The 23072-nt window shown below is 40.3% G+C and overlaps 2 protein-coding genes and 1 long non-coding RNA gene across 3 annotated transcripts; 1 reads left to right on the top strand and 2 right to left on the bottom strand.

Moving 5' to 3' along the window:
• The first annotated feature begins 160 nt into the window (after window positions 1-160).
• On the top strand, window positions 161-9695 carry ankrd13a (ankyrin repeat domain 13A). Its single transcript, XM_085180911.1, has 15 exons — window positions 161-655; window positions 1715-1850; window positions 2144-2268; window positions 2357-2402; window positions 2715-2858; window positions 2951-3140; window positions 4688-4754; window positions 4843-4924; window positions 6417-6478; window positions 6566-6696; window positions 6792-6949; window positions 7058-7186; window positions 7290-7450; window positions 7550-7614; window positions 7877-9695. The coding sequence occupies exons 1-15, from the start codon at window positions 548-550 to the stop codon at window positions 8073-8075; spliced, it is 1803 nt and encodes a 600-aa protein (XP_085037037.1). The 5' UTR covers window positions 161-547; the 3' UTR covers window positions 8076-9695.
• Window positions 9200-12416, bottom strand: LOC146506824 (uncharacterized). Its single transcript, XR_014877312.1, has 2 exons — window positions 11887-12416; window positions 9200-11675 (listed from the first exon to the last, which is right to left on the bottom strand). It is a non-coding gene; the product is annotated as an uncharacterized LOC146506824 (long non-coding RNA).
• Window positions 12417-13299: 883 nt separating this feature from the next.
• Window positions 13300-21840, bottom strand: slc6a4b (solute carrier family 6 member 4b). Its single transcript, XM_085180912.1, has 13 exons — window positions 21275-21840; window positions 20680-20814; window positions 20367-20586; window positions 20085-20223; window positions 19819-19953; window positions 18768-18871; window positions 17936-18063; window positions 17716-17828; window positions 17425-17556; window positions 17121-17220; window positions 16894-16994; window positions 16212-16379; window positions 13300-16115 (listed from the first exon to the last, which is right to left on the bottom strand). Exons 1-13 carry the CDS (start codon window positions 21474-21476, stop codon window positions 16035-16037), a joined length of 1758 nt encoding a protein of 585 aa, XP_085037038.1. The 5' UTR covers window positions 21477-21840; the 3' UTR covers window positions 13300-16034.
• Window positions 21841-23072: the final 1232 nt, after the last annotated feature.

The following is a 23072-nucleotide window of genomic DNA, read 5'->3' as shown; positions in this document are numbered from 1 at the left end:
AGCAGCGCTACATTTCAAGAATTCAAATTATGGAAACCAAAGTTAGACAATACAGAAATCACTTTATTTAGTCATAGTACTAACAATGAAGGTTCTGCAACCCCCACGTCGACATGCTAGATGGTTGATTCCAGACTGGAACTGTCTATTATTTTTTTAAGGCGATGATTTTATCTACGAGTGCTGGTTCATTTGTTTTTAGCCTAAATGTTTTTTGTAAACCGTATATAAAGAAGGTATCGCTTTAAAATTGACCATTAGGTTACCTTAATCAGGCGATATTTAATGGACTGCGAGTCTGTTTCTATATAGAACACCCCTGTCGTTGCTGGGAACTACTCCTGGCACTTCCTTGTTCAAAAGTTTTATTTAGGGGAAGGCTTGGGGGGAAAAGTTGGTCACCGGATTGGTTATTACTTCGACGCTGCTGTCAGACATTAAAGGCATGGATCAAAGCTTTTTGGCGTAACTACTGTGGCTGTCCCAGCTTTTCTCATGGCTCCAGTTGTTAGAGGGTGGCTAACGTTGCACTGAAAGAAAGAGGAAGATGTCCATGGCTAACATTAGCGAAGACATCAGGGTGAAGTTTCCCCTACATTCCGCAGTGTGGGAGAATGACTACAGGAAGCTGGAGCAGCTATTAACATCAACGCAGGTTGGTTAAAACCACTGGAGAGGTTGGTAACCTTGGCACCAATACTCAACTAGCCGGACTAAGCCAGGAGTGAGCTGCCGAATTTCCGCAGGCAGGCAGTTAAAGAAGGCCAGTGGTGTTTACAGATGCTCCGCAGGCAGCCACATACACATGACACGGAGTAGCGTAGCTTTTTACGCATCTATAAGTTTGAAAGCTTTAAAAGACAAAAAAAACAAAAGTCTTCCGGTGCAGACTGGTAGCTTGTTTCCAGTTAAAATGTAAGCTTCTGTCCCATTTCACTGGATTCCTCAAATACACTGATTAACAGACAGCAGTACGTGTTTTATCACTCGCATGCATAGATTTGTTGTTTATTTTGCACTATCTACAGTATTGCTATTTAGCTTCAAAATGGAGAGATCCAGTAGCTCAAACAATAAGCAGTGTTAGGGATGGGTATTGATAAGAGTTTATTGATACAAATGCCATTATTGATTTTCTTTATAGGTCAGATTGCTTTTCACTGTCAACACACAGTTTCATTTTCACTGCTTGGACAAAGTGTAGGGGGAAAAAAGCTTGCATGTGACTCAGGTGTGTAAAAAGTGCCGCTATCACGAGTCTGGTGTCACTGTTGTGCAATCTGCAACTTTTGGAAAAACATGCCATGTGTCGTGAAAAGATTCGATGTTTTGGGGGGGTTTATGATAATCCGATGAATAGTATAAGCTCTAGATTCCCATCCCTACGCCGATAATTACCTCAATACGTGCTTGAGAGTGTATTTTATTTACTTAAAATGGACTGTGCAGTTTGACATAGTTCCAGTACAGAGCATAAAACTGATGTGCCGCACAAAGAGTTTATAGCTGTACCTAATTTTCAGCCCTTGTTGGGCTTATACAACCAAACTATACAATTATTATGATTCCTCTGTACTGACTCCAGCAGTTTTATATCATTATTAGCCATGACCAAATTGCATGTTGTTGACTGCACTAGTTATGGTAATTGCTTGGAGGTTGTTATGTCAGCTCGGTAGTATTTAATCTAAACAGGCACCTTATTATTTTTCAGAATGACATCGAGGCTGTGGATCCCAGAGGCCGAACACCTCTGCACCTGGCTGTATCACTCGGGCACCTGGAGTCAGTGAGAATCCTGCTGAGACATGGCGGTCAAGTGACTAAAGAAAATGCCAATAATTGGACAGGTTTGTTACAAAGCTAGCTACATAACAGACAAGGAGGGCTAGGATTTGGATTGGTTTGTTGGTTCATTTTTGATCCCTGCTGTCTATAACCCTACCCATCATCTGCTGTTGATGAGGTTTCTTGTAAATATACTTATCCAACAATATCAACTCCTACAACAGCAGTAAAATGGTTTCTTTGGGCTTTAATTTTATTGCTGAGGTTTTTAATGGTTAATCGTTTCTCAGAGGAAACGGATGCTGTTGCAATAAAAGGTTTAGTGGTTTGTTTCTGCTTGACTTTCTATGGGCAGTGCTGCAGGAAGCAGTCAGCACAGGAGATCCAGAGATGGTTCAGTTAGTGCTTCAACGCAGAGACTACCTCAAAGCCTCCACTGCCCTGGGAGGAGTGCCTGAGCTGCTGTCAAAGATCCGAGTGGTGTGACTTCATATATTTTTCTCTTTTGCTTGTCCTCATTTGTAAGTGTGCCTGGAAACATTTATAACAGTTCTTTTGCCCTTTCTAGTCTCCAGACTTCTATATGGAGATGAAATGGGAATTCACCAGTTGGAGTAAGTTCTGTTTTTTTGTGAGTAGAAATATATTTTTTAAAGTAGATTTTTAAAGTAGACAAGTGTATAAATAGTATTATGTTCATGCAAAAACAGCTAGTTTATCCAGTATGCAAAAGAGGGATGGTTTTAAAAGTTTTTTTATTTAAGCCAGCAGTCTATTTTTAAAGATTGACACTTTTCCTGTGCGGCTTCATCAGGTCACACAGGAAAAACTACATACCTGCCCGATGGCAGGTGAAGTATTTGTTTGCTTAAGTGGTGTTTTTCACGTATGGATGCTTTTTGTTTCTGTATCCTGTTGTTTCGCAGTTCCTCTCGTGTCCCGGGTTTGTCCGAGTGATGTTTGCCGCATCTGGAAAAGCGGCGCCTCGCTGCGAGTGGATGTTACTCTTCTAGGCTTTGAGAACATGACCTGGATCAGAGGGCGTAGAAGCTACATCTTCAGAGGAGATGGCATGTGTTTACACTCCCTCACACAGACGAGTTTTCTTTGCTGCTGTTTTGGTTAAAATGGTCTAAGCGACTCCCTGTCTGCGTGTCGGCAGATTCATTTGCAGAGCTGATGGAGGTGAACCACGATGATGAAGTCGTGGACGTCGAACGCTTCAACATATCCCAAGAAATGGAGGATGTGACGTTAGAGTCAATGCAGCCAGCTGAGCAGGAAGTTGCCAAAAGGTTGACAACTCCTATTGTCAACACCTACTTGGACACAAAGGATATTGCTTTTGAGAGGTAAGAGGCATTTATTCTTCCTTGTTCCTGTTTTTCCTCATGTCAGGAATGGATCTAAATTTGTTTGATTAGCCGCGACAGAACTCCAAAGTAGAGCAGGGCGATATGACCAAAAATATTTATCACAATATACATTTGAAAATTTGCGATAACGATATAACTGACGATATAATTGACACTAGACAAAATACTTTACAACTCCACAACTTTATTAGTGCAAAAAAACCCATCAATGTAATCAAATTCTTTGCTGACAGTTTAACCAAAAGGCATTTCCAGTGGAAATTGGCCAACATGTCCTCAGCATAACCATGTATAATATCCACAAAACTTAAAAAGAGGTTATACACACACAATACGGTAATATTATGTTGAAGCACAGTACGTATCACTCTGCGAGGCGCCTGCCTAATATAGCCCTAATGTTCCGACAATCCATCAAGCGGTGCGGGTTCGTAGCTTAGCAAAGTCGTACTAAAACATTTGACAGATTTTCGAGCGCCGTGTACCACATAAAATCGTTTCGAGGTCAGTAAACACAACCAGAATTCATACATAAGGCACACGGGATTATAAGGGGCACTGTCGATTTTCAGAAAAATCAAAGGATTGATTTTAAATGTGCCGTATTTTCCAAACAACACGGTAATAACGACACCCCGCTAGCATGCTCTACCAAAAATAGTGCTTTGTTGTGTATCTGGCGGACGAAAGCTAAACCAGTTCCACACCATTGGTGTTGCAGTATTTTTACAAACCAATTCTGGTTCATTTGTTTCATTTAACGATCCGCTTTCGCTCTTCTCATTCTGCGTCGCCGCCATGTGCGTGTGTAAACATAGGCACGGTGCATGCGCGTTTTACCCATATTCTATCACGATATTTCCTTTTCCTATCCTTCCCCAAAATTACACCGGTATTACCGTAAATGGTATGATATAGCCCAGCCCTACTCCAAAGCTATGCTACTTCACGAGAGTTTGCTTGTCATGGCATCTTGTTTCAGTGGAATTACTGCCTGAGCCAGGTTACTGTGTAACCCATTAGAGTTAATGATCACCACCCTTGATCTATGGATGACATTTCCAGTATAAGATAATAAATACTTTATTGAGGTTATACATGGAATATTCTTACATTTTTCAAAATTAACATGTCAAACCAGAATCTAAAATGTTAAAATAGCAGGGTAGATGACTCTCTATTATACAGTATATTGAGTTATTATGGAATTATTACATGAGATATTCAAGATTTTTCATGTCTGTCCTTCTGGAATCTATAGCATCTAAATGCAATATTTATATTTATCTTTAGTACTTTTTTTTTGTTTATTCAACATCTAGCTAGAGTAAATGTTATCACAATGATGATGACACAGGTGACAGACGGCATCTTGTTTCAGCTATCCTTACATTAGTAGTTGCTGTTGTACTGTTGGATTGTGAATGTATTTGATTCTAAAGAACAACAATGAATCTCTTCTATTATGATGTTTTATGTTTTCTGGAAATATACCAGTCTTTTGTTTTGTGTTTTTCCTACAGGACTAAGTCTGGCATTTGGGGCTGGAGAGCTGATAAAACTGAAGTAGTCAATGGATTTGAAGCGAAGGTATAGAGAAGTTATAAATCAAACCAAAATGTGTTTATAAAATGTGCTGGTTTTATTACCTGACATTGTATTTTTGTCATTTTCTCAGGTTTTCAGTGTGAACAATGTAAATGTGGTAATCAGGACCCGGACGGAGCATCTTACAGACGAGGAGAAAGCCAGGATAAAAAGTACAGTTTTTAAGTATTTCAGTATATATATAACCTAGAACCTAGTTGACGATAACTAGATTCGTCAACTAGGTTCTAGGATCTGTTAAGCCAGACTTTCTGATTCAGACTCTGCACAGACAAATAAAGCAGACATGGAATTTTTTTTTAATTTGTCAGTGGATCAAAGTTGTATTAATTTTTTTAAATTTAATAAACATTTTTTGTGTTTGTTGTGTGTTCTAGCAGCTGCTATTCCTGCAGTGTAAAGGAGACTTATCAGCAGATTGGAAGCAAGCATAAAAACATTTATACGTTTTCTGCATCGCCCAAACAATATATGCAAATTTTAAGGGACCTGCTGTGATTTTACAGCTTTGCTTCTTTCATTATATCAGTAAGGTAGGGCTTAATAACTTAACTTCCATGTATAAAATTCCCTCATCCTCCCAGCGGAGAAAACAAGCTGTAAACAAGAGCACTCAGGGAGATCTCCTTCTGCAGGGCGAGGGCTACACTAAACTTCAATGTTTTATGATGACTTTATTACAGCACACTGTTTTCAGCCTGTTATGGTGTCATTGTGACATCATAGGGTGTCGTATTTGGTTCATAGCTCCCTCCATGCCCTTTCATATGATGTTATTACTCTCATGATATATTCTAAGAGTATATATTTTGACAGGTTCCTTGGAATGCGTTTTTCACAGTGAACTTTAGCCTTTGGTGCTAAGAATGAAGGTGAAGCCAACCTAGGTACTTATGTGAAGTTTGAAGGTGATCTATAAAAATTGTGGGTAATATAAAGTTTTTACATTTAATTTTTCACACTTGGTGTGACCTTGACCTGATTTTATTTTTATTTTTTTTTACCAAAATGACATCAGCTCAAGAAAAAGATATCTTGATAATAATGCTAACAAACACACACTAAAAAAGAACCAAATGCATACACCTACCCTTCGGGAGGAGAAAAAAGAATCAATGAAGTCATGGTATATTTTAAACTGAAACTCTAAACATAACCTTTGCCCCACAATATTATTCATTCAGCACAAGTTACCATGGTGATTTAGCCAGGTAAAACGAGAGCTGCTCTTGTCACACAAAAAACTCCAACTTTAAGCTTGACATAGCTCGCTAACCATTGATCTTGCTTTGTAGCGCTCTAGTATTAATGTGGCTGTTATTTTGCCTTTTATCACTCACCTAAACACCAGCACCAACACTGGCAGGGTCGTCCTCTCTGACATGTATCCCTGACTAATTGAGGCAGATCCATGGATGCCCCATCCACTAACCCAAAGGACCCAAAGTGTCAGCGAAATCAAATAATAGTAATAATAAAGTTTAATTGTTGATGCCTTTCAAAACAACATGAAATCTGCTGCCAGTTCAAAATGTCAGGGAAGTGGTTTGAATGTTGTTATAGTCAACTTTTCTTTACACTCATAACAGAACTGAATCTGAGTGCTGATTGGCTGCTTTTCTTTTGCTTTTGTTCTTTCCAAAGGTGAAAGAAACATCCTGGAGTCTCTGCTGGGGACTGTGGAGCAGCACATAAATGCGCAAGGAGTAAGTTGTTCCTTCAGCATTTTTGTAAACGTGATGCATTTTGTTGCCATGCACCTGCTTATTTTTTGCGACTTCATCATTCTGTAGGACCTAACTCTCGAATATGCAACTGCCAACAATCCCACTGCGATCACTCCAGAGGAGTACTTTGATCCCGACTTTGACCTTGTGAAACGAGACATCGGCCGTCCTATTGAACTGAGCATTCGAACACAGAAGTAATTTCAAGTGTTCTAAACTCCAGTCCACTCATTTTCCTAGTTGTATTGTGGAATTTAATGTTTCACTTTATCTGCAATCTCCTCTCACGCAGATTCAAAGGAACATTGTGGATGAGTGAGGACCATCCCCTCTCCCTGGTGGAGCAGGTAACCCCCATTATCGACCTCATGGCTCGCACGAGTTCCCATTTTGCAAGACTACGAGACTTTGTAACCCTGAAATTCCCTCCTGGATTTCCTGTTAAAATAGGTATTTTTCAGTTTTATGATTTTTATTTATTTATTGTTATTTTTTTCAGAAGCACTCTGATACACTTTCTGTTGTCACTTTGGTATCTCATGTGGCCCTCTCTTTCAGAGATTCCCCTGTTTCATGTGCTTAATGCCAAGATTACCTTTGGTAGTGTAAATAAATGCAGCACTGAGGAGGAAGCGAACACATCAGCAGCAGCCACACCAACATCCACAGGAGACGATGAAGCAGCAGGTTGGAAAGCTGATGGTTTATCCAGAATATTTAAACACAAACTGCACGATTGTCATTTTGAACTGCTCAATTCCTTTTTTTTTTTTTTATCCACCCTACCCAGCACTGCCTCCTTTCCAGGTGTGTCCCTCGGTGTTTGAGGTACCTGCGAGTTATCACCGTCGCGGGGGAAGCCGCCACATGCCTGTGTCCAATAACGATGAGGAGCTCTTACAGTACGCCATCCATCAGAGTCTCCTGGAGTCTCGTCAAGGCACAGGCCAGGTCAGAACAATCGACACTGACACAAACATCTTTTTCATGCAATTTTTTTCCCCCACATGCTGAAGACTGTAACTTCCCCTGGTGTTTGTGTGTTTGTAGGAGGGGCTCTGGGATAATGTTGATGGGGACTTCGCTGATGTAATGCCAATTAACCAGAGTGACAGGTAGGAACAGATTAACAGTGTTACAAGTAACTCTGTTACTGAATGTTTTAATAGAAGGTGCTTGCAGCTTAGGAGGCCTAGTGATTCACATGGTTGGTTTTGTAGTGTTTTTAGTCAAACTTTATCACATATTTATTCTGTGCATCTTAAGTCTGTTCAGTGTCCACTTGTGAGGATGATATTCTGCCTCGCTGCCTGTAAGCATCAGTAAAGGCAACAGGAAAAAAAGGCGAATCTCAGTTTTATCCTGTTGACCTTCTAGGAGTATCCCAGAGGGGGTGCTGGTGGATTATAGAGACACCTCCAGCCCTCCCAGCTCTGCCTCTGCCTCTAGCCCTGAGTCAGACCTGCGTCTAGCAATGGAGCTTTCTGCAAGAGCTCAAGAGGAAGAAGAGAGAATGAGGAAACAAGAGGAAGAGGAGCTGGAGAGGATATTGCAGCTTTCGCTCACAGAGAAATAAAAGGAATAAGAGGGAAATATTAATAATAATGATAATAATACAAATTCTGCTGATCTAGAAAGCAACCACCACACCTCAGTTTTCCTTCCTAACCACTCTCATCAACTATGCAACTGCAGATCTCTTTCTACAACAGATAATTCTTACACAGCCAAAATCAAACTGTCTGTATCCAATATTTTTCAAAAGGTATTTTGGTAAGAGTATACTCTTTTTTTGTATATTTCTATCTCAGTATAGTGTCTCCATCGTCACGCTTCTTTCCTGGACTGTTTGAGATCTTTCTGGTTGGGTTCTACTTTTTATTTATTCAGTTCAGACTCACAGCGGCAACTTGCAGGTATTTCTGTCACTGTTGTCTCGGGTGAGGGTTGAGTCAGTGTAACGTGGTTCTGTGAACAGAAAAAGTTTGACTGACTGCTCAAAGGTGACTTCATATAGTGTCGGCACACAAATGTGATATTCGCGGCCCCGGCAAACAAACACAGCAGTGCTGTCATTGTAAAGTCTCCCACCATAGTTACTTGGTTGAGGATATTGGACTCACTGAAAAGCAGAAAACTCAGGGTTTGCAGTTTTGTTTTGTTTTTTTTCCTTTGCTTTGGAATAACTTTGTTAATCAGCTGTAAAACTGACAGAAGTTAGCCAGGTAAATGATTTTGATATGGTACCACTCTAGCATATCGTTCTATAGGAACACTATGCCAGTGTTAAGTTGGAAAGGTTTGTTGGGTTTGAGTCAGATGTTCATATGTAAATGTGTCTTCTTGTACTTTGTGAATGTACACTCTACAGATGGAGTAGAGCATGTTGCTTTGAGAGAAATTTGAAATTAGCCGCATGGTGTAGTATCTCTTTTGCAAAAAGGACAAAGGGGGGTGGTTGACTTTCCTTTCCTGTCTTGAGCTTTTGGTGAAAATTGACTTCTCTTTTTTTTTTTTTTTTTGTAAACTCTCACTGAGCAACTTTACCTCAATTCAGAAATGCAATAGCAAAGACCAGTCTGTCTGTGGATTTATAATAGTCATGCAGCTGGGAAGCAGTAGTTCCAAAGGGCAGTCTACATTTTGTATCCACGAACAACTCAACACCTCTGTGCGGAAGAAGGAAAGCAGCACAGACCCTGAGGTCAAGCATGAGCGCCGTACGTTGGGGTTTGATTTTTTTTTTTCCTTTTCTTTTCTTCAGCATGTGCCAAGGATTGCTTCGCTCTGATAACACGTGGTGGAGCTGAAGGGTGGCAAAATTTATATGCAGTGCAACTCAGACTAAACTGTTTAAATGAGTTTCTTTAAAATTTTGTAGTTTGAAAAACAAGGTGTCTCAGCTGTGTGATGCCGAGTAACACTCATTAACCACTGTCGATGATTTTTACTGACAACCAACCACTTTATCAGAGGTCTGCACGACTGACTGCATCAGAAGCTTCAGCTCAACAGCTACTAAATGTAAAGATCAAGTTGCCAAACTGCTGAAAAGTCAAATTTGAAAATGGTAGCTTTAGTTAATTTAATGAAAATCTTTGCAGTGCGCCATTTGAGCTGTAAGGTTTTTGATAATGTTTCAGAGAATGTGTCAGTTTTCAAAATGTTGTGAAATAAAAGCACTTTATTTCCATTACTGCATGCTTTTTTCTTTTTTTTTAATGTGGTGTGTGTGAACATGAATAGTTGCCTGTCTCTATGTGTGAACCCTGTGATGGACTGATGACCACGCCGATGCATCAGAGTGCGAGTCTTAGATAGAAAGTACTTACATAGAAAAAGCATAAAAGGAAGTGCTTGTATGAATGAGTGAATGAGGCAACCTGTATGAAAGTGTGCAGAGTAACAAAGCACTAAATAAGAACCAGTCCATTTACTGTTTGATTTTATCCTGCACATGAGGTTCAGTCATGACCAGATCAAAACAAAGACAGCAATGACAACTCGCTCTCACTTTTTAATCTCAAAGTTTAATGCTTGCAGAACTTTTGCTTTTCACCAAACAAAAAATACAACCAATCACAAAATTTCCAGCTTTGAAACCCAAATAAATAACACATGGTGCTCTCTTTTTATAGAATACAGGCCCAGATTACTACTTGTGCCATTAGGTGAGCATTTTAAATCAGTTTTGTCTCATTCTATTTACAAAAGCAATTTTACATAAATTAATACGCAGTGGAGCCAAAAAGCCTTGAATCTGAATTTCAGAATATCTACCCCCTATTTGAAAATGATAACAGCTAATAACAAATGATTCAAGGAGTTTCTTGTGATGTGTATCCCTGTCTTCAAGTAGTTCCTGCAAGCCTGGTGTGTTGGCTTCTTAGCAGTAATAATATTCTCCAAAACCTGAAGGGTGAAGGATGTCTCTGATGAAACCAGTGGTTCTCCTTGGTCAGGGTGGAGTCAACTCAGTACAAGTATCCATCTCCAGAGCACTTTGGGTTTAATGCACTGTTATCCTTCTCTCTCTCTCTGCATATACCCTTGTGCTACTGACACAAATCTCACATTTACACACCTACCCAACCCAAGAGACCACCACTCCTCCTCTGAGACCAGACTAGACGTGGTTATTTCAACTGCACTTTTTATTCTTCTACTTTTTATTTAGACATTTCCTTATCTGTGATGGAGTTGCTTTTAAGTGACAGTGAACAGGGAGGTTTAGATGGAGCAATTTCTGGAAAGTTTTAATCTGCGATCTTTGTCTAGTCATAAAATGTGATTCAGTTTCTTTTGCCACTATCACCTGAAGATGACACAGGTGATAGTGGTAAAGCAGTTTTCTGCTGGAAACATGAGGCCCAGTCTCAGATGTTTGATCTCCACTGTACCTGTGTTCACTTTAAATTATATTAATAACTGACCTGAGATCAAGATAAATTAAAGATACACTGATCAGGCATAGCATTATGGCCACCTGTCTAATACTGCGTTAGTCCTTCTGTTTCTACCAAAACAGCCTTGAACCATCGAAGCATGGACTCTACTAGCCCCCTGAAGGTGCAATTTGAGCTACAGTAGCTCAAATTGCTGAAAATGTTGCATTGGGCCAAGTTGGCCAGCCGTTACTCTCAACATACATCAGTGAGCCTCCATGCTTGGACCACTTCTGATAGAAACTGACCACTGTACACCGGGAAGAGCCCAAGAGACCCGCAATTCTGGAGATGTTCAGTAGAGTTGGCTATCACAAAGTGGCCCTCAAACTCACTCAAACACCTATGCTTGCACACTTTCCTGCTTCTAACACGGCAAATTTGAGGACATAATGATTACTTGCACCCTAATATAGCCCACACTCACCAACAGGTGCCATGATGAAGACATAATCACTGTTATTCACCATCAGTGCTCATAAAGTTACGCCTGATCTGTGTTTATAAACTAACTGCGCACACTGGGCTTTTTGGCAGCTGCTTTTCCCTCCGTCGGTTCCCATCTGCACATGGTTACGGCAACAGAGCGGGTGTAACTTTGCAGACAGAACAGGATTGTCTCTCGGTTCATATGTCCTCCAGATTTCAGCGACGAGACAGCGGTTTGTAGACGCAGACAGCCATAATGATCATCAGCACCAGCACCACCGCCAGGACACTCCCCAGTGTGACTGTAAGAGCAAAAACACAAGCACAGCCAATAAAAACAGACTAACGGGCAGACAAGCGCGACGGGTTAACTGGTTACACTGGTTTAAAGGTTTCTGTTGCAGTATATAGTTGTGGTCGCTGGAGACTAAAGAGAAATAAACACCTTAAACCTTACACTTGGATGTCGGGATCATTGAACGGCCCCTCCACAGGCCTCACATTTGTTCTCACCTAAATTCTGCTTCTGCAGGACCACATAAGCTCTCTCGGCCACCCTGTAGTCGTCGGGCTGAGCGATAACCAGCGCATTAAAGCACATTACTGCAGCTTGTGTGAGAAGATGCAGCATCTTAGCAGTGGAGGATGGAGGAGGATGATGAGGATGAGGATGACAGCGAGGGGTTTTTTCTTCCGCTATAGGATCTGGGTCCTAACGCCGTCGGATTATTGTATCGTGAAACTTTCCAGAACAAGGGTGTCAAACAAAAGGCCCGGGGTCCAGAATGGGCCCGGCAAAGAATTCAGCTGGACGTCTTTTGGAGGGCATGCATTTTGGACTTTGAATTGTTTTTTAATACGTTTGAGAGCTTTTCATATTTATGAAGATCCTCCCCACAGTCTTTCCTATTCTGTTCCTTCAGTCTTTTCTCAGTCTTTTTTATCTTTCACACATAATGTAGGTGTCTACAGCTGTGTCCCCACCAACTCCCTCGCCCTTTGTTGCCTTGTGTGTGAACATATTGTCTGAGTCTCCCCTAGGCCCTATTCCCAAAAGTGGATTAAACTAACAACTCTGAGCTTGTTTTTAAAATTTTGAGTTTGATGAAAACCCCTTTGACTGGTTACAGCTCAACTATGAGACTGAGAGATTATTCATCTCAGCCTTGTAAGCTGAGCTAACTGTAGACTCTCTCAGCAGCTCTGACACTGAAAGCTTCAGGATGGTGGAAATACAAAGTGTATAAACTCTTTTCTCTTCTCTGCAACATAAAACAGTCGTGTGGTGTCTCTCACACTCTCAGTTTCTGAAATGTCAAAGAGCAAAGAAGGCTCGTTAGAAAGGTTGAGCTCCTTGAAGTTATATTTTAATATAATTACTCTGCGTGACTGGGGTATAATTTCATCGTTTATAGACAAGTGCACACCTTTGCAAACTCGTACAGCTGTTGATTACGTGCTTTCTATGCTAGAAAGGCATAATGAGTGTTAAGAAATGTCAGTCACGGTGACCTGAATGTAAAATTGAAGGCTTCCTGGATACATTTATCACAACAAGACAGCATTTCATAATAGCATGAAGCCAGAAATTGTGTTGTAATGGAAGGCATTTAAAATCATAAAGTTATGACCTTAAGCTTAACACAAAAATATAAAAGGACTCATCATTATCGAATCATTATTGTGTGTTTTTTAAAGGTTTTTCAGTACGATGCAAAGTGTCTTTAGATAACGGCTGACATGACTTAGCAATATAGAAACCGAATTAAATTAAATTTTAGTTTAATCAGTGGAAAGTATTTTTTAATTCAGCAGTAAATTAGATGATCAGTCAGTTGAGTTGCTTAACAGTTAGACCTCCAAGTGTCATCAGACCATCTGCTGCAGTTAGGATCACCTCAGCCATCTGTGAATATCAGGGGCAAGTGAAAGGACCCTCTGGAAGGGGATGGAATCAGAAGTAAATGAGCTGGGGAGGTCGCCGCCTGAGGATTTTGGTTATTTTGGGAGTTTTAATTCCTTTTATTGTTGATACAAGTGTTTGAAGTTTTGCATTCCTTATTCTAGTAGATTACAAGCTTTATTTCTTGTGGCATCTTTGAGTATTTGAGTCCATTTTTTTCTTATAACTCCCCAGTGATAACTTTCAGTTTTTCATCCTGTGTTTTCTTTCATGTATTTGTTTCATGTATAGTAGTAGTTTTGATCATCGTGGTTTCCCTATCTGTTTCTCTGTGTTTATGTCTTTGTCTTGCAGTGTTCCCTCGTCTCTGACTTTATGTTCAGTCCTCGTGTGTCCATGTTAACTATGTTTCCTTCTGTCGTATTTGTGAATATTCATGTATTTTTCAGCCTCCTTTGTTTACTTCCTGTTTAGTTTTAAGGTTTGTTATCTTTTGTCTCCTGTGTTGATTTTGCTTCTTGTCTTTAAACAAAAACCCAACAAATAGATGGCTCAGGAGATAACACGTGTTGCCTACTAGTCAGGAGGTTGGTGGTTTAGTCCTCAGCTTCTTTAGCCTACCTGTAGTCTTAGCTTAAAATGCTTATGCTAATCGAGGGTAGAAAAGCATAATACCCAGTATCAGTCCCTTTGTTGTTGAATCTCTTACAACTGTCAGATGTATTTTGTGTCACCACTGGTTAAATCAGCAACTAGAAAGCCATGTACAATGGACACCTACAAGTCAGAGAAGAGTACAGTCAAGTCTAACTGCCTGCACATGTGATGAATGAATGTTATTCCTTTATTTCCCCTTGTTAGAATTATTAGCATTAACTGGAGGGTTTAACAGTGTGTTCATGCAGTAATTCTTTCCATGTATACTGTTTCTAAAGCTGTCCATATCAAGCAGGGGAGAACCACCTATTTAGCGTTGCCTCTTTTATGTGTCTCCTGTGCTTGCCTGTTCTCTACTTCAATAGCAGTCACTGACACAAAAGGGCTTTGATCTGCACGTCCATCACCCGGCAGCTCATTGGGGAATCAAATGTTTCAAAACCACTTCCCACTCTTGTATATTTTCATACCTGTCAGCCTTGACGTGATGGAGCCGTGCTCAGATAAAACTCTGAAGGGTAGCGTTAGCATAAATTGTACATGTGTGTGTCTGTGTTAGTGTGAGGGCCTGAGGAGATCAGAAGGTTTAAGCTGCTCTATTCGCCCGTATGTGGATGGATTGTGGATGTTGCAAATTAGCTTGTTAATTAGAATATCTAATAGAGGTGAACAATGACAGCCAACAGCCATTACAAAGACACGAAGATCATCATGTGGAAAGTACAGTTCAGGAAAAGCACAGGGGGTTTGATATAAATAGTGGAATTTAACCGCCATAAATCTTATGCAGTGTTTTTCTTCTTTTTTTTCACATTTAATTCGTTCAATTGAAAAGGAGTACAAACGATAATATACGCCATTTATGCTATAATTCATTTACACACACATGTCTACAGAAACCACACCGAAGAGAACAGAAAGCACAGAACAATCATCAACCTCGGGCATCACATCGTTCCCTAATTGTAAATAAAGGTTAAAGCATTTCAGATAAGGTAACACTAAAACAGAGCTACTATTTACATGCAAAACACAAACAAACAAGCAAACAAACATTTGAACAGTCTCAAATTAGAAAGGGGAAACATTGTGTGGAGAGGCACAGAATCCATAGATATCAATACAACCTTTCCAATTTTTGCAAATACAGTATAGCATGTATTTAAATTAAGGCAAGACAGGCTATCTGGAGTTAAATGAAGCTATCAGATGAAGACCAGAAAATATTCAACAGTCTCATTTAAATTAATCATGAGATTCTTTTACATATTGTATTACTGTCTACTTTAACTGTGAAACATACACTCACAGTTATGATAAGAAGATTACACTTTTAACACGGTCTTTGTCTGAGAGTCTCACTTACCTCCACTGCAAACACTAGTAGGGAAAAAACACCTTTTTCAACTTTTACTTCTTCAAGCTGCTGCCTTTAAAATCCTATGCAAGCACTGAATTACAGACCTACTGTCTAAATACAAAATACATCAAATACACTGTAATACACTCTTTTGTTATTTACCTCAGGTTTTGGTTGTAAATAGCACAAAATTACTCACTCAACCGAGATTAACTATGATAGCCTCACTGCTGCTACAACTGCAACACTGATGATCCCACTGTTAGTAAAGCTGAGCATGCAAAGCAACAACGTACATAAAATATAGAAATGTTCCCATGCAAATATTCCCATGTTCCTTGGCATCATCTATCTTTATAAGATGAAAAGAGACCACAGATTTTACCACTTAACTTGTACAACCACATGAAAGCAAAACGAGATAACTCTAAACTATCCTGGTGACGCAGGTCTGAATTGCTCTCTCTCTATCGTTTCTGTTTCTCTCTCTCTCACACACACACACACACACACACACACACATAGGGCAGAGATATGAGTATTCTCAGATATCTCAAATCCTCTCAAAATTAAAAATTTAGCAGCATTTACCTTTATACAGAGTGTACATACGCAGTGAGAGTTCAACACCATTAACTGGTAATCAGTCATAATGTTAGATCATGTTTAGGTTCAGCCATAAACAAACCTACAACTGTGGTTTTAATGGCAATCTAAAAGCACACAGAGATGTTTATCTCTCTATGGTACAGTGGCCATGTTGAGGTTCTCAGCGTGGATGTCTGGTATTGTCCTCTCGGGCCTCAGACACACGGCCAATCTCTGTGGAAAACAAGGGACCCGTGCAAACGAAGCAGAGGTTAGATTAGAAGAAAATGCATCAGAAACAGTTTCAGGACTTTGCACGCATCCACCGACCTGTTTGAGGGAACCAGGGGTCCACACCAGCTTGTAGACCATGTAGATCGGGACCCAAATGAAGGATGATAAGCCAACGATGTACCCGACTATGATGCTCCAGTCCGGGTACTTGTAATCAAACAGTGCGAGGGGTGGTGCTTTCAGCAGGGAGCTCACAATAATATACTGAGAAGATATGGGATACGCAGCATTTCCATATATGTTAATATATGACCTGTACTGAGTCCATTATTTAAAAATATGTAAAAGAAGTCTTATTGGTGTAGATTTCTAATTCTAAAATGTCATCAGGACAACAACCTTATAGGTGGATGCAAATAAGAGATTAGGGTATCAAACAGCATATGTCTGTGTGCATGTTAGAAAATATTTAAGGAAGCTACTTCACAGAGAGAAGATTTTAATCTACAGAGGGGGCACTGAACTGTCTGCTCTCTTCAACTTTAAAGGCCACTGCTGAAGCTGTCTTTTGATCCCGCAATGAGCTTTCTCTCATATCCTTGTCTGCTACAGCTCACTGATCTCTGAGTGGCTTAACTGGATGATGCTCATTTGACCCAAAGAACTATGTGTTAAAGTATTTACAATGAGTGAAGATAACTAAAAGATCTTGTGGTTTTCATACAGCATAACTGCTGATGTTAAGACTGAACCTTTGGGTGTTCAGAGTATCTCTCACCGCCAGAAACGCAGGACTGATAGCAACCCAGCACACTTTCCAGAACAGTCCCGGGGCTTTCCCAAGCATAGCCTGAACGTCATTGCTAAATCGATGGATTCCTGAAATCAGCAAAAATAATACAATCCACTATAGGTCACCAACTTATACTGGTGATAAAAGAAACAGAAAACTAGTCAATAGACTTCTTTTTTCTTTTTTTCTTTTTCTTTTTTTTTTTTTTTTACCATAGAACCAGGAAACTGCAATAGCCTCAAGGAAACCCACTGCAATAATTGAGCTTCCAACTCCAAACTCCTCCAGCAGCTTCACCACGTAGGCACCACCCTGCCAGTAAGATTTTACAATCATTGATCATCAGTCAGCACTCATTTCCCCTTATCTGAGCAGCAGACAGTAGATAGCACTACTCCAATTTTCTACAATGTATCCAGAGCATTAATTATAATTGAAGGTAATTGTTTTAAAATATTGAGGCGATGCTTTTTGCTCTCTCAGGTTTGATGAGGATATAAAACACGAGTAACTTACATTGGTAAGGGTGCTCAGAGAACCTAAAAAACAGACAACCACCAAGCACAGAACAAAAAGTTCCCGTCTGTGATAGAACTGATCTGGATATTCATCCAGCACAGCAGTGATGATCGCCTCCAGCCCTCCAAACTGAAGCACACAGAGAGAGCTGTTATCATTAGAAACATGTAGAGAAGTGTAAGGATGTTTGAAGTTCATGAAATAAGAAATATTTGACTGAATTTATGAATTTGAATCTGTGGTAGTAATCATCATGCACTGAATACTTCTAGGTTTCTCATCTCGTACCGTGCTGTCCAGTCCCAGTGTGATCATCATCACAAAAAAGATGATCGCGAAAAAGGTCGAGCCCATCATGTTTGCAATGGCTTCTGGGTAGGTGATGAAGAGTAGGCTCGGTCCTTAAAAGCACAGAAATGAACATGAACAGATGGGAGTGAGTATCTGTAATTATAATAGTTATAATAAATTTTATTTAAAACAATGTTTTACTGTTTCGCCTGCTGACCTTTGTCTCTGGCTACATCCTCAACCTCCACTTGCCTCATCTCTGCCATGTAGCCCAGCACCGTAAAGATGACGAAGCCCGACACAAAGCTGGTCAGACAGTTTACCAAGCTGGTCACGATGGCATCGCTGCCGAGGAGGAAGCAGCGCAGTCATTTAACTTACATATAGAAAAACACTTTCTTAAACAACAGGTCTGTTTGCAGACGGAGGCAGAAATGACATTTTCAGCATTTCACCTGGTTTTCTTTACAAATTTCTTAAAACTTTGTCACATTTCTGAGACACTTCAATGCTTTTAGCTCACACACACCCAACAAGCTGACAAGATACTGTTTGCTTATAAAGTATAGAATAAATAACTTACAATTAACAGATAATAAAGAATACATTAATTACCCATGGAGAAATTAAAACTAGAATTTGCATATTTGAGTTTTAATTTGTATCACACTATGTTCAGCTTTTTAAAAAAAAAAAAAAAATTTTTAATTTTGGAAATTTATTACTTAAAATTGCATCGTGCAATTTATCACATTTTTTTCTGAGGTAAAAGAAAATCACACCGTCGACGCAGAAGTCTCAAAAACTCAAATAGTATCAAATAGTGTATCAAATGTGACACACTAGGCGTTACGGGGATAATGTTTCCAAAGCTTGTCGTTAAAATCAAACATAACGCTCAAAAGGAGATGTGTTTTCACTCGTGCAATGGTTTCAGCATTTCACCCAGAGCATCGGTCTTTACTTGCCAAAATGCTATTTAAGCCACAACCACAGTTTCAGACAGTGACTCAGTGTCTCATATGTCAGCAGGCACTGAGGGATCTTACCGATAGCAGTTGTTTGTGAAAGAGTTGTAGCTTGAAAGAGCCAAGAGGACCCCGAACCCTGGGCCCAGAGAAAAGAATATCTGAGCAGCAGCGTCCACCCACACCTACAAAACACAGAGGCAAAAATGTTCTGGGATGCTGTAGATTATTATGGTATTTAAGAGTATTAAAATAAATTATCACTGATTTAACACCATCTAATTTTTCTTGGCTTTTTTTTATTTTATTTTGCCAAGCAGAGATTGGTTGTGTGTCAGTGGTACAGTGGGCGCACAGCTGTACGCAGGGAGATCTGAAGAGCAGCTCGCATTCGGCATTAAAAAGAAGAGGACAGCGTTGGATATCGGGGAGGGAGACAGAAAGGGAGGCTTTTGTTAATGGCAGAAAATCTAAACCAATTATGCATCTTATTATCCTGCTCTGTGGCTTATTTATGCATCTCATTTCATCTCATCCATATTCTCTTCTAACCAAAGCACTCACACATGTTTTGCAAACAACAGCAGCGAGCTAAGAAGGAAGATGAGAAGGCGCGATAGACAGAAAAGAAATACAGGCTGATTCTCAGGGGACTAGTGGGTAGAATTAAATGAATATTTGGAAGATCCAGCTGTGCTGCATGTCTGAGTGTCATCATTTTAACAAGTTAAATATGCATCAGGATTTCTCCTCAGTGTTGGTTAAAATTATCAAGAATATCAACTTATTTGAGTCATTTCACCAGGACCTGCTAAGTGTGAAAGTTCTAAGAGGATATAAGCACTTTTTCCATATTAGCAAAAACTGTACACTAATAAAAAATGACCCTGCTATAGATAAAATGCTGCTCTAAAAAGTGGCTGCATTGATTCTTCTCACATCGGTGAAAATAAATTATTCTTTTATTTACTTAATTTTTACACATGTCAAATGAGACTACAGGTAACTGAAAAGGTATTCTCATAGAACAAGGGTTTTATGGATCGTTTAAATTAACAGCATTTGTTTGTTTTTAACTTTAAATAATAATATAATTTATAACAAACCAGCTGGTCCCCCAGCTTCAACTCACACTGGTCTCCAGCAGCTTTCCCCACTGTGGTTTGAGATAAAACACCACACCTCTCCAGGCTCCTGGCAGAGTGGCGCCTCGAATGAGCAGGATAAAAAGCACAATGTAGGGCAATGTGGCGGTCACCCACACTACCTGGTGCAGAGGAAGGCGATATATCAGAGTTGGAAACAAAGGTGTAAGAGAACCAGAAATCTAAGACAAAATCTGTGATTCAAGCAAAGAACATCCATTGTTGTGGCAGTAAAGCGACAGCAAAAAGCTACCTTCCCTGAAGTCTTCACACCCTTCCACAGGCTGAAGTACACTATGGTGAAAATGAGAAAAAGGCAAAGCATAAGCTGCCAGCGAACCCCACCAACATCTCTCAGCCCAGATGACTTGTGGATCTCAAGAACATTCCTCCTGTTGAAACAAAACATGGAACATCATGTTTTCAGCAACAAGATCATATTTCCCAAACAAAACCACCAGCTTGACTGTGTCAAGGATTCCCGCACAGCCGTGTACCTATGTGGTTTTTGCTACTCACACTTACATGCACTTACGTGTAAAATTCCTCTGCCGGAGACCTGGAGGCATTTGTCCAGGTGATGTTGTCCATGCCAAAATAGTTGGTGCAGTCAGGGGTGTTCCACACATTGTCGCAGTTGGTCCAAGGCAAGATGCTGGAGAACGAGGAATAGAAGTAGAAGAGGGCCCAGGCGATGATGGTGTTGTAGTAGAAGGACACATACAGAGCGATGATGCAGATGGCATATCCTATACCTGAAACACACCAGAAGATGATAAGAGCTTTGTAGCTGCAAATAACAAATATGTTTTGTCCGCACATGATCTGTCGAGCAGCTCAGGCATCACCTTTGAAAATGGGACAGATGTGTTTCCATATTGATATGGCTCCGGTTCTGTGAAACTGTCCCAGTGCCAGCTCCATGTAGAAGAGCGGAACACCACCAAAGATGGCCATCAAAATGTAGGGAATAAGGAAAGCACCTGCACAGAGAGATGACATCTGAGGACATTTGTAAATGCCAAAAAACACAAAATTAAACCTGATTTTGGTTCCCATCCCAGCTTAAAGAGTCAATCTGCATGATTTAAGTGAAACTGACCCACTTGTTAGAGCAGGCAAAGAAACAATTGTCCACATAGTCCTGTGATTCTTTTCCTAGTTTTTGTCCCCTGACCTAAAAATCTTATCTTAATACGAACTTGTTAAGCTCTTTTATTTTTTTGAAATTATAAACAAAGACCAAATGCATTTCAAAGACTTTTTAATTGAGTTTCTAACGGATGGATGCTTTCTTCAGCACCATGGACAGTTTCTGCTGTCATCTTTTTCGAGCAGAAGCTGTGAGATCAAAATCATTTGAAGACAGAACAAGTTTTACAAACAAAGTCCGCACATCCTAACTTATGGATCGACTTGCTTTTAAATCTTTAGCCTACTTACCGCCACCGTTTTGATAACATATGTACGGAAACCTCCAAACATTCCCAAGGTCCACAGCAAAGCCAATCACAGACAGGAGAAAATCCATCTTTTTGCTCCATTTGTCTCGGGACTCCGTCTGCGTGATGACCGGCACCGGGACCGCGTTATTGGTGCTATAGCCGGGGTTCGGGGAGCTGTGGTGGGTCAGACTGCCGGCCATGACCGCTGAGTCCTGTCGGGGCACCGGACTGTGAAAAGTCAGGCAGAGGAACAGCTCCTCAGAGAGGAGGATGCTTCTCCTGTGATGATGACAGGGCCGAGTGGGAGGAGTTGTTGGTGCTACACTTGGGGATACCTGTTAGTAGAAATCATACCCTCACTTTTTAACCGTCTTTCAACTAAAACGTCCAGGATGATTTACAGACTCTAAAGCGACGATGCTAGAGTTGATCAATGCGATAACTCACTTTAAAGGCGAGAGGCCTGTCTTTGAACACGGTTGAATTTCACCAGCAGCAAAGACTGATGGGATTGCAGCCTTACTCACATTTTTTTTTTTAAACTCCTTTCCCCTGAACGCATCATGATGTGCAGTAAAGTGAATGTTGAAGTTTTGCTGTGTAAGTCATCACTTGCACATCACACCATCTAAATTCAAAACTCTGCAACCTCATATTTTCTCTTTTTATCAATATGAACTAGAATTTGTTGTCGCCTGAAACTCAAACTTTAGAATATAAAGACTGAATTTGGATGAATTGGTACATTATGATCCTCATTTTCTGGGGATATCAGTGTCTTTATTTTTGCAAAAAGGTCAAGGAAAATTGATTTCAACATCTTATAGCTGAAACATGAGTGAAAGATTAAATCAAACAACAGGCTTCTGACACAGTGTAACAGTAATTTTAACTAGTGTGCAGTCGGTCAGTTTGAACTTCCACAGATTTAATACAGAAAGCCATAAACAGCACCTTGGACCATCTTGGTTTGCTGGTCCTGTGGCATCATATAGTTTGGTGAAGACAGCAAAATAGAATCACAGTAGCTTAACTGCACTGATTAGGGAAACCTAATAAAATGAATTTGTAATCAAATCTACCGCTTTTAGCACTGAGTAGTTTGAAAAGGCTACTAACTGTATAGTCAGAGAGCTGTGGTCATGTAGGTCTGTGAGCGGAGAGAGTGTATCAAATGAAGTTACTTTGGGAAATGGATATGACACAGGATAGGACAGGAGACATCCAGTAATATCATAAAATTGTCACTTAAGAACCAAGTTGCAGCCGCACTGTCTGGCCTGGTGTCACATGGTTTACTGCCCAGCCTCCCCACCTGAAGCTGGGGCAATGTGCTGTGCAGAAGCATTGTTTAATAACTGTTGTTTTGGCCCTTTCCTGCTAAATGGACATCAAAGGAGAAGCAAAGAAGAATATAGATTATTTCCCCTTCAAGTTAGCGCCTCTCCGGGTAATAGACAGGGAGAGGCAGAGAAAGTTATAATACAAGTGATAATATTATTGTCAGAGCTAGGATGGGGGGAAAGCTGGGAGGGAAAGGCTGTGGTTATCCAGCCGAGGTGTAGGGGCCCCTGGGGGCCAATAACATAGCAACAAACCATACATTACTGGCCTTCTCAGACATACAAACCTGTCAATCTGCATTGGCATACATGTGCAGAAGAGCATCAGACTGACAGGAGCCTCCCTCGCATGCCCTGGTGTCTGTTAGAGCACGTCGACTCTAATCACGCATCGACATGTGCATGTTGGCTTCTGCCAGAGGCTCTGCTGACAGGCAAAGAGGCCTGTATGAC

The sequence above is a fragment of the Neolamprologus multifasciatus genome, chromosome 12, assembly GCF_963576455.1.
Source record: "Neolamprologus multifasciatus chromosome 12, fNeoMul1.2, whole genome shotgun sequence".
NCBI lineage: Eukaryota > Metazoa > Chordata > Actinopteri > Cichliformes > Cichlidae > Neolamprologus > Neolamprologus multifasciatus.
This window is presented reverse-complemented; position numbering and strand designations above follow the sequence as displayed.

What these genes read in the sequence shown, in the direction of transcription:
- ankrd13a (XM_085180911.1), top strand. Translation starts at nt 548, where the DNA reads ATGTCCATGGCTAACATTAGCGAAGACATCAGGGTGAAGTTTCCCCTA. An exon ending in TCAATGGATTTGAAGCGAAG is followed by an intron (nt 4,755 to 4,842) that starts GTATAGAGAAGT and finishes TCATTTTCTCAG; the next exon opens with GTTTTCAGTGTGAACAATGT. An exon ending in CTGAGCATTCGAACACAGAA is followed by an intron (nt 6,697 to 6,791) that starts GTAATTTCAAGT and finishes CCTCTCACGCAG; the next exon opens with ATTCAAAGGAACATTGTGGA.
- slc6a4b (XM_085180912.1), bottom strand. Translation starts at nt 21,476, where the DNA reads ATGGCCGGCAGTCTGACCCACCACAGCTCCCCGAACCCCGGCTATAGC. An exon ending in TGCAGTTTCCTGGTTCTATG is followed by an intron (nt 16,995 to 17,120) that starts GTAAAAAAAAAA and finishes TGCTGATTTCAG; the next exon opens with GAATCCATCGATTTAGCAAT. An exon ending in TCAGTCCTGCGTTTCTGGCG is followed by an intron (nt 16,380 to 16,893) that starts GTGAGAGATACT and finishes ATATCTTCTCAG; the next exon opens with TATATTATTGTGAGCTCCCT.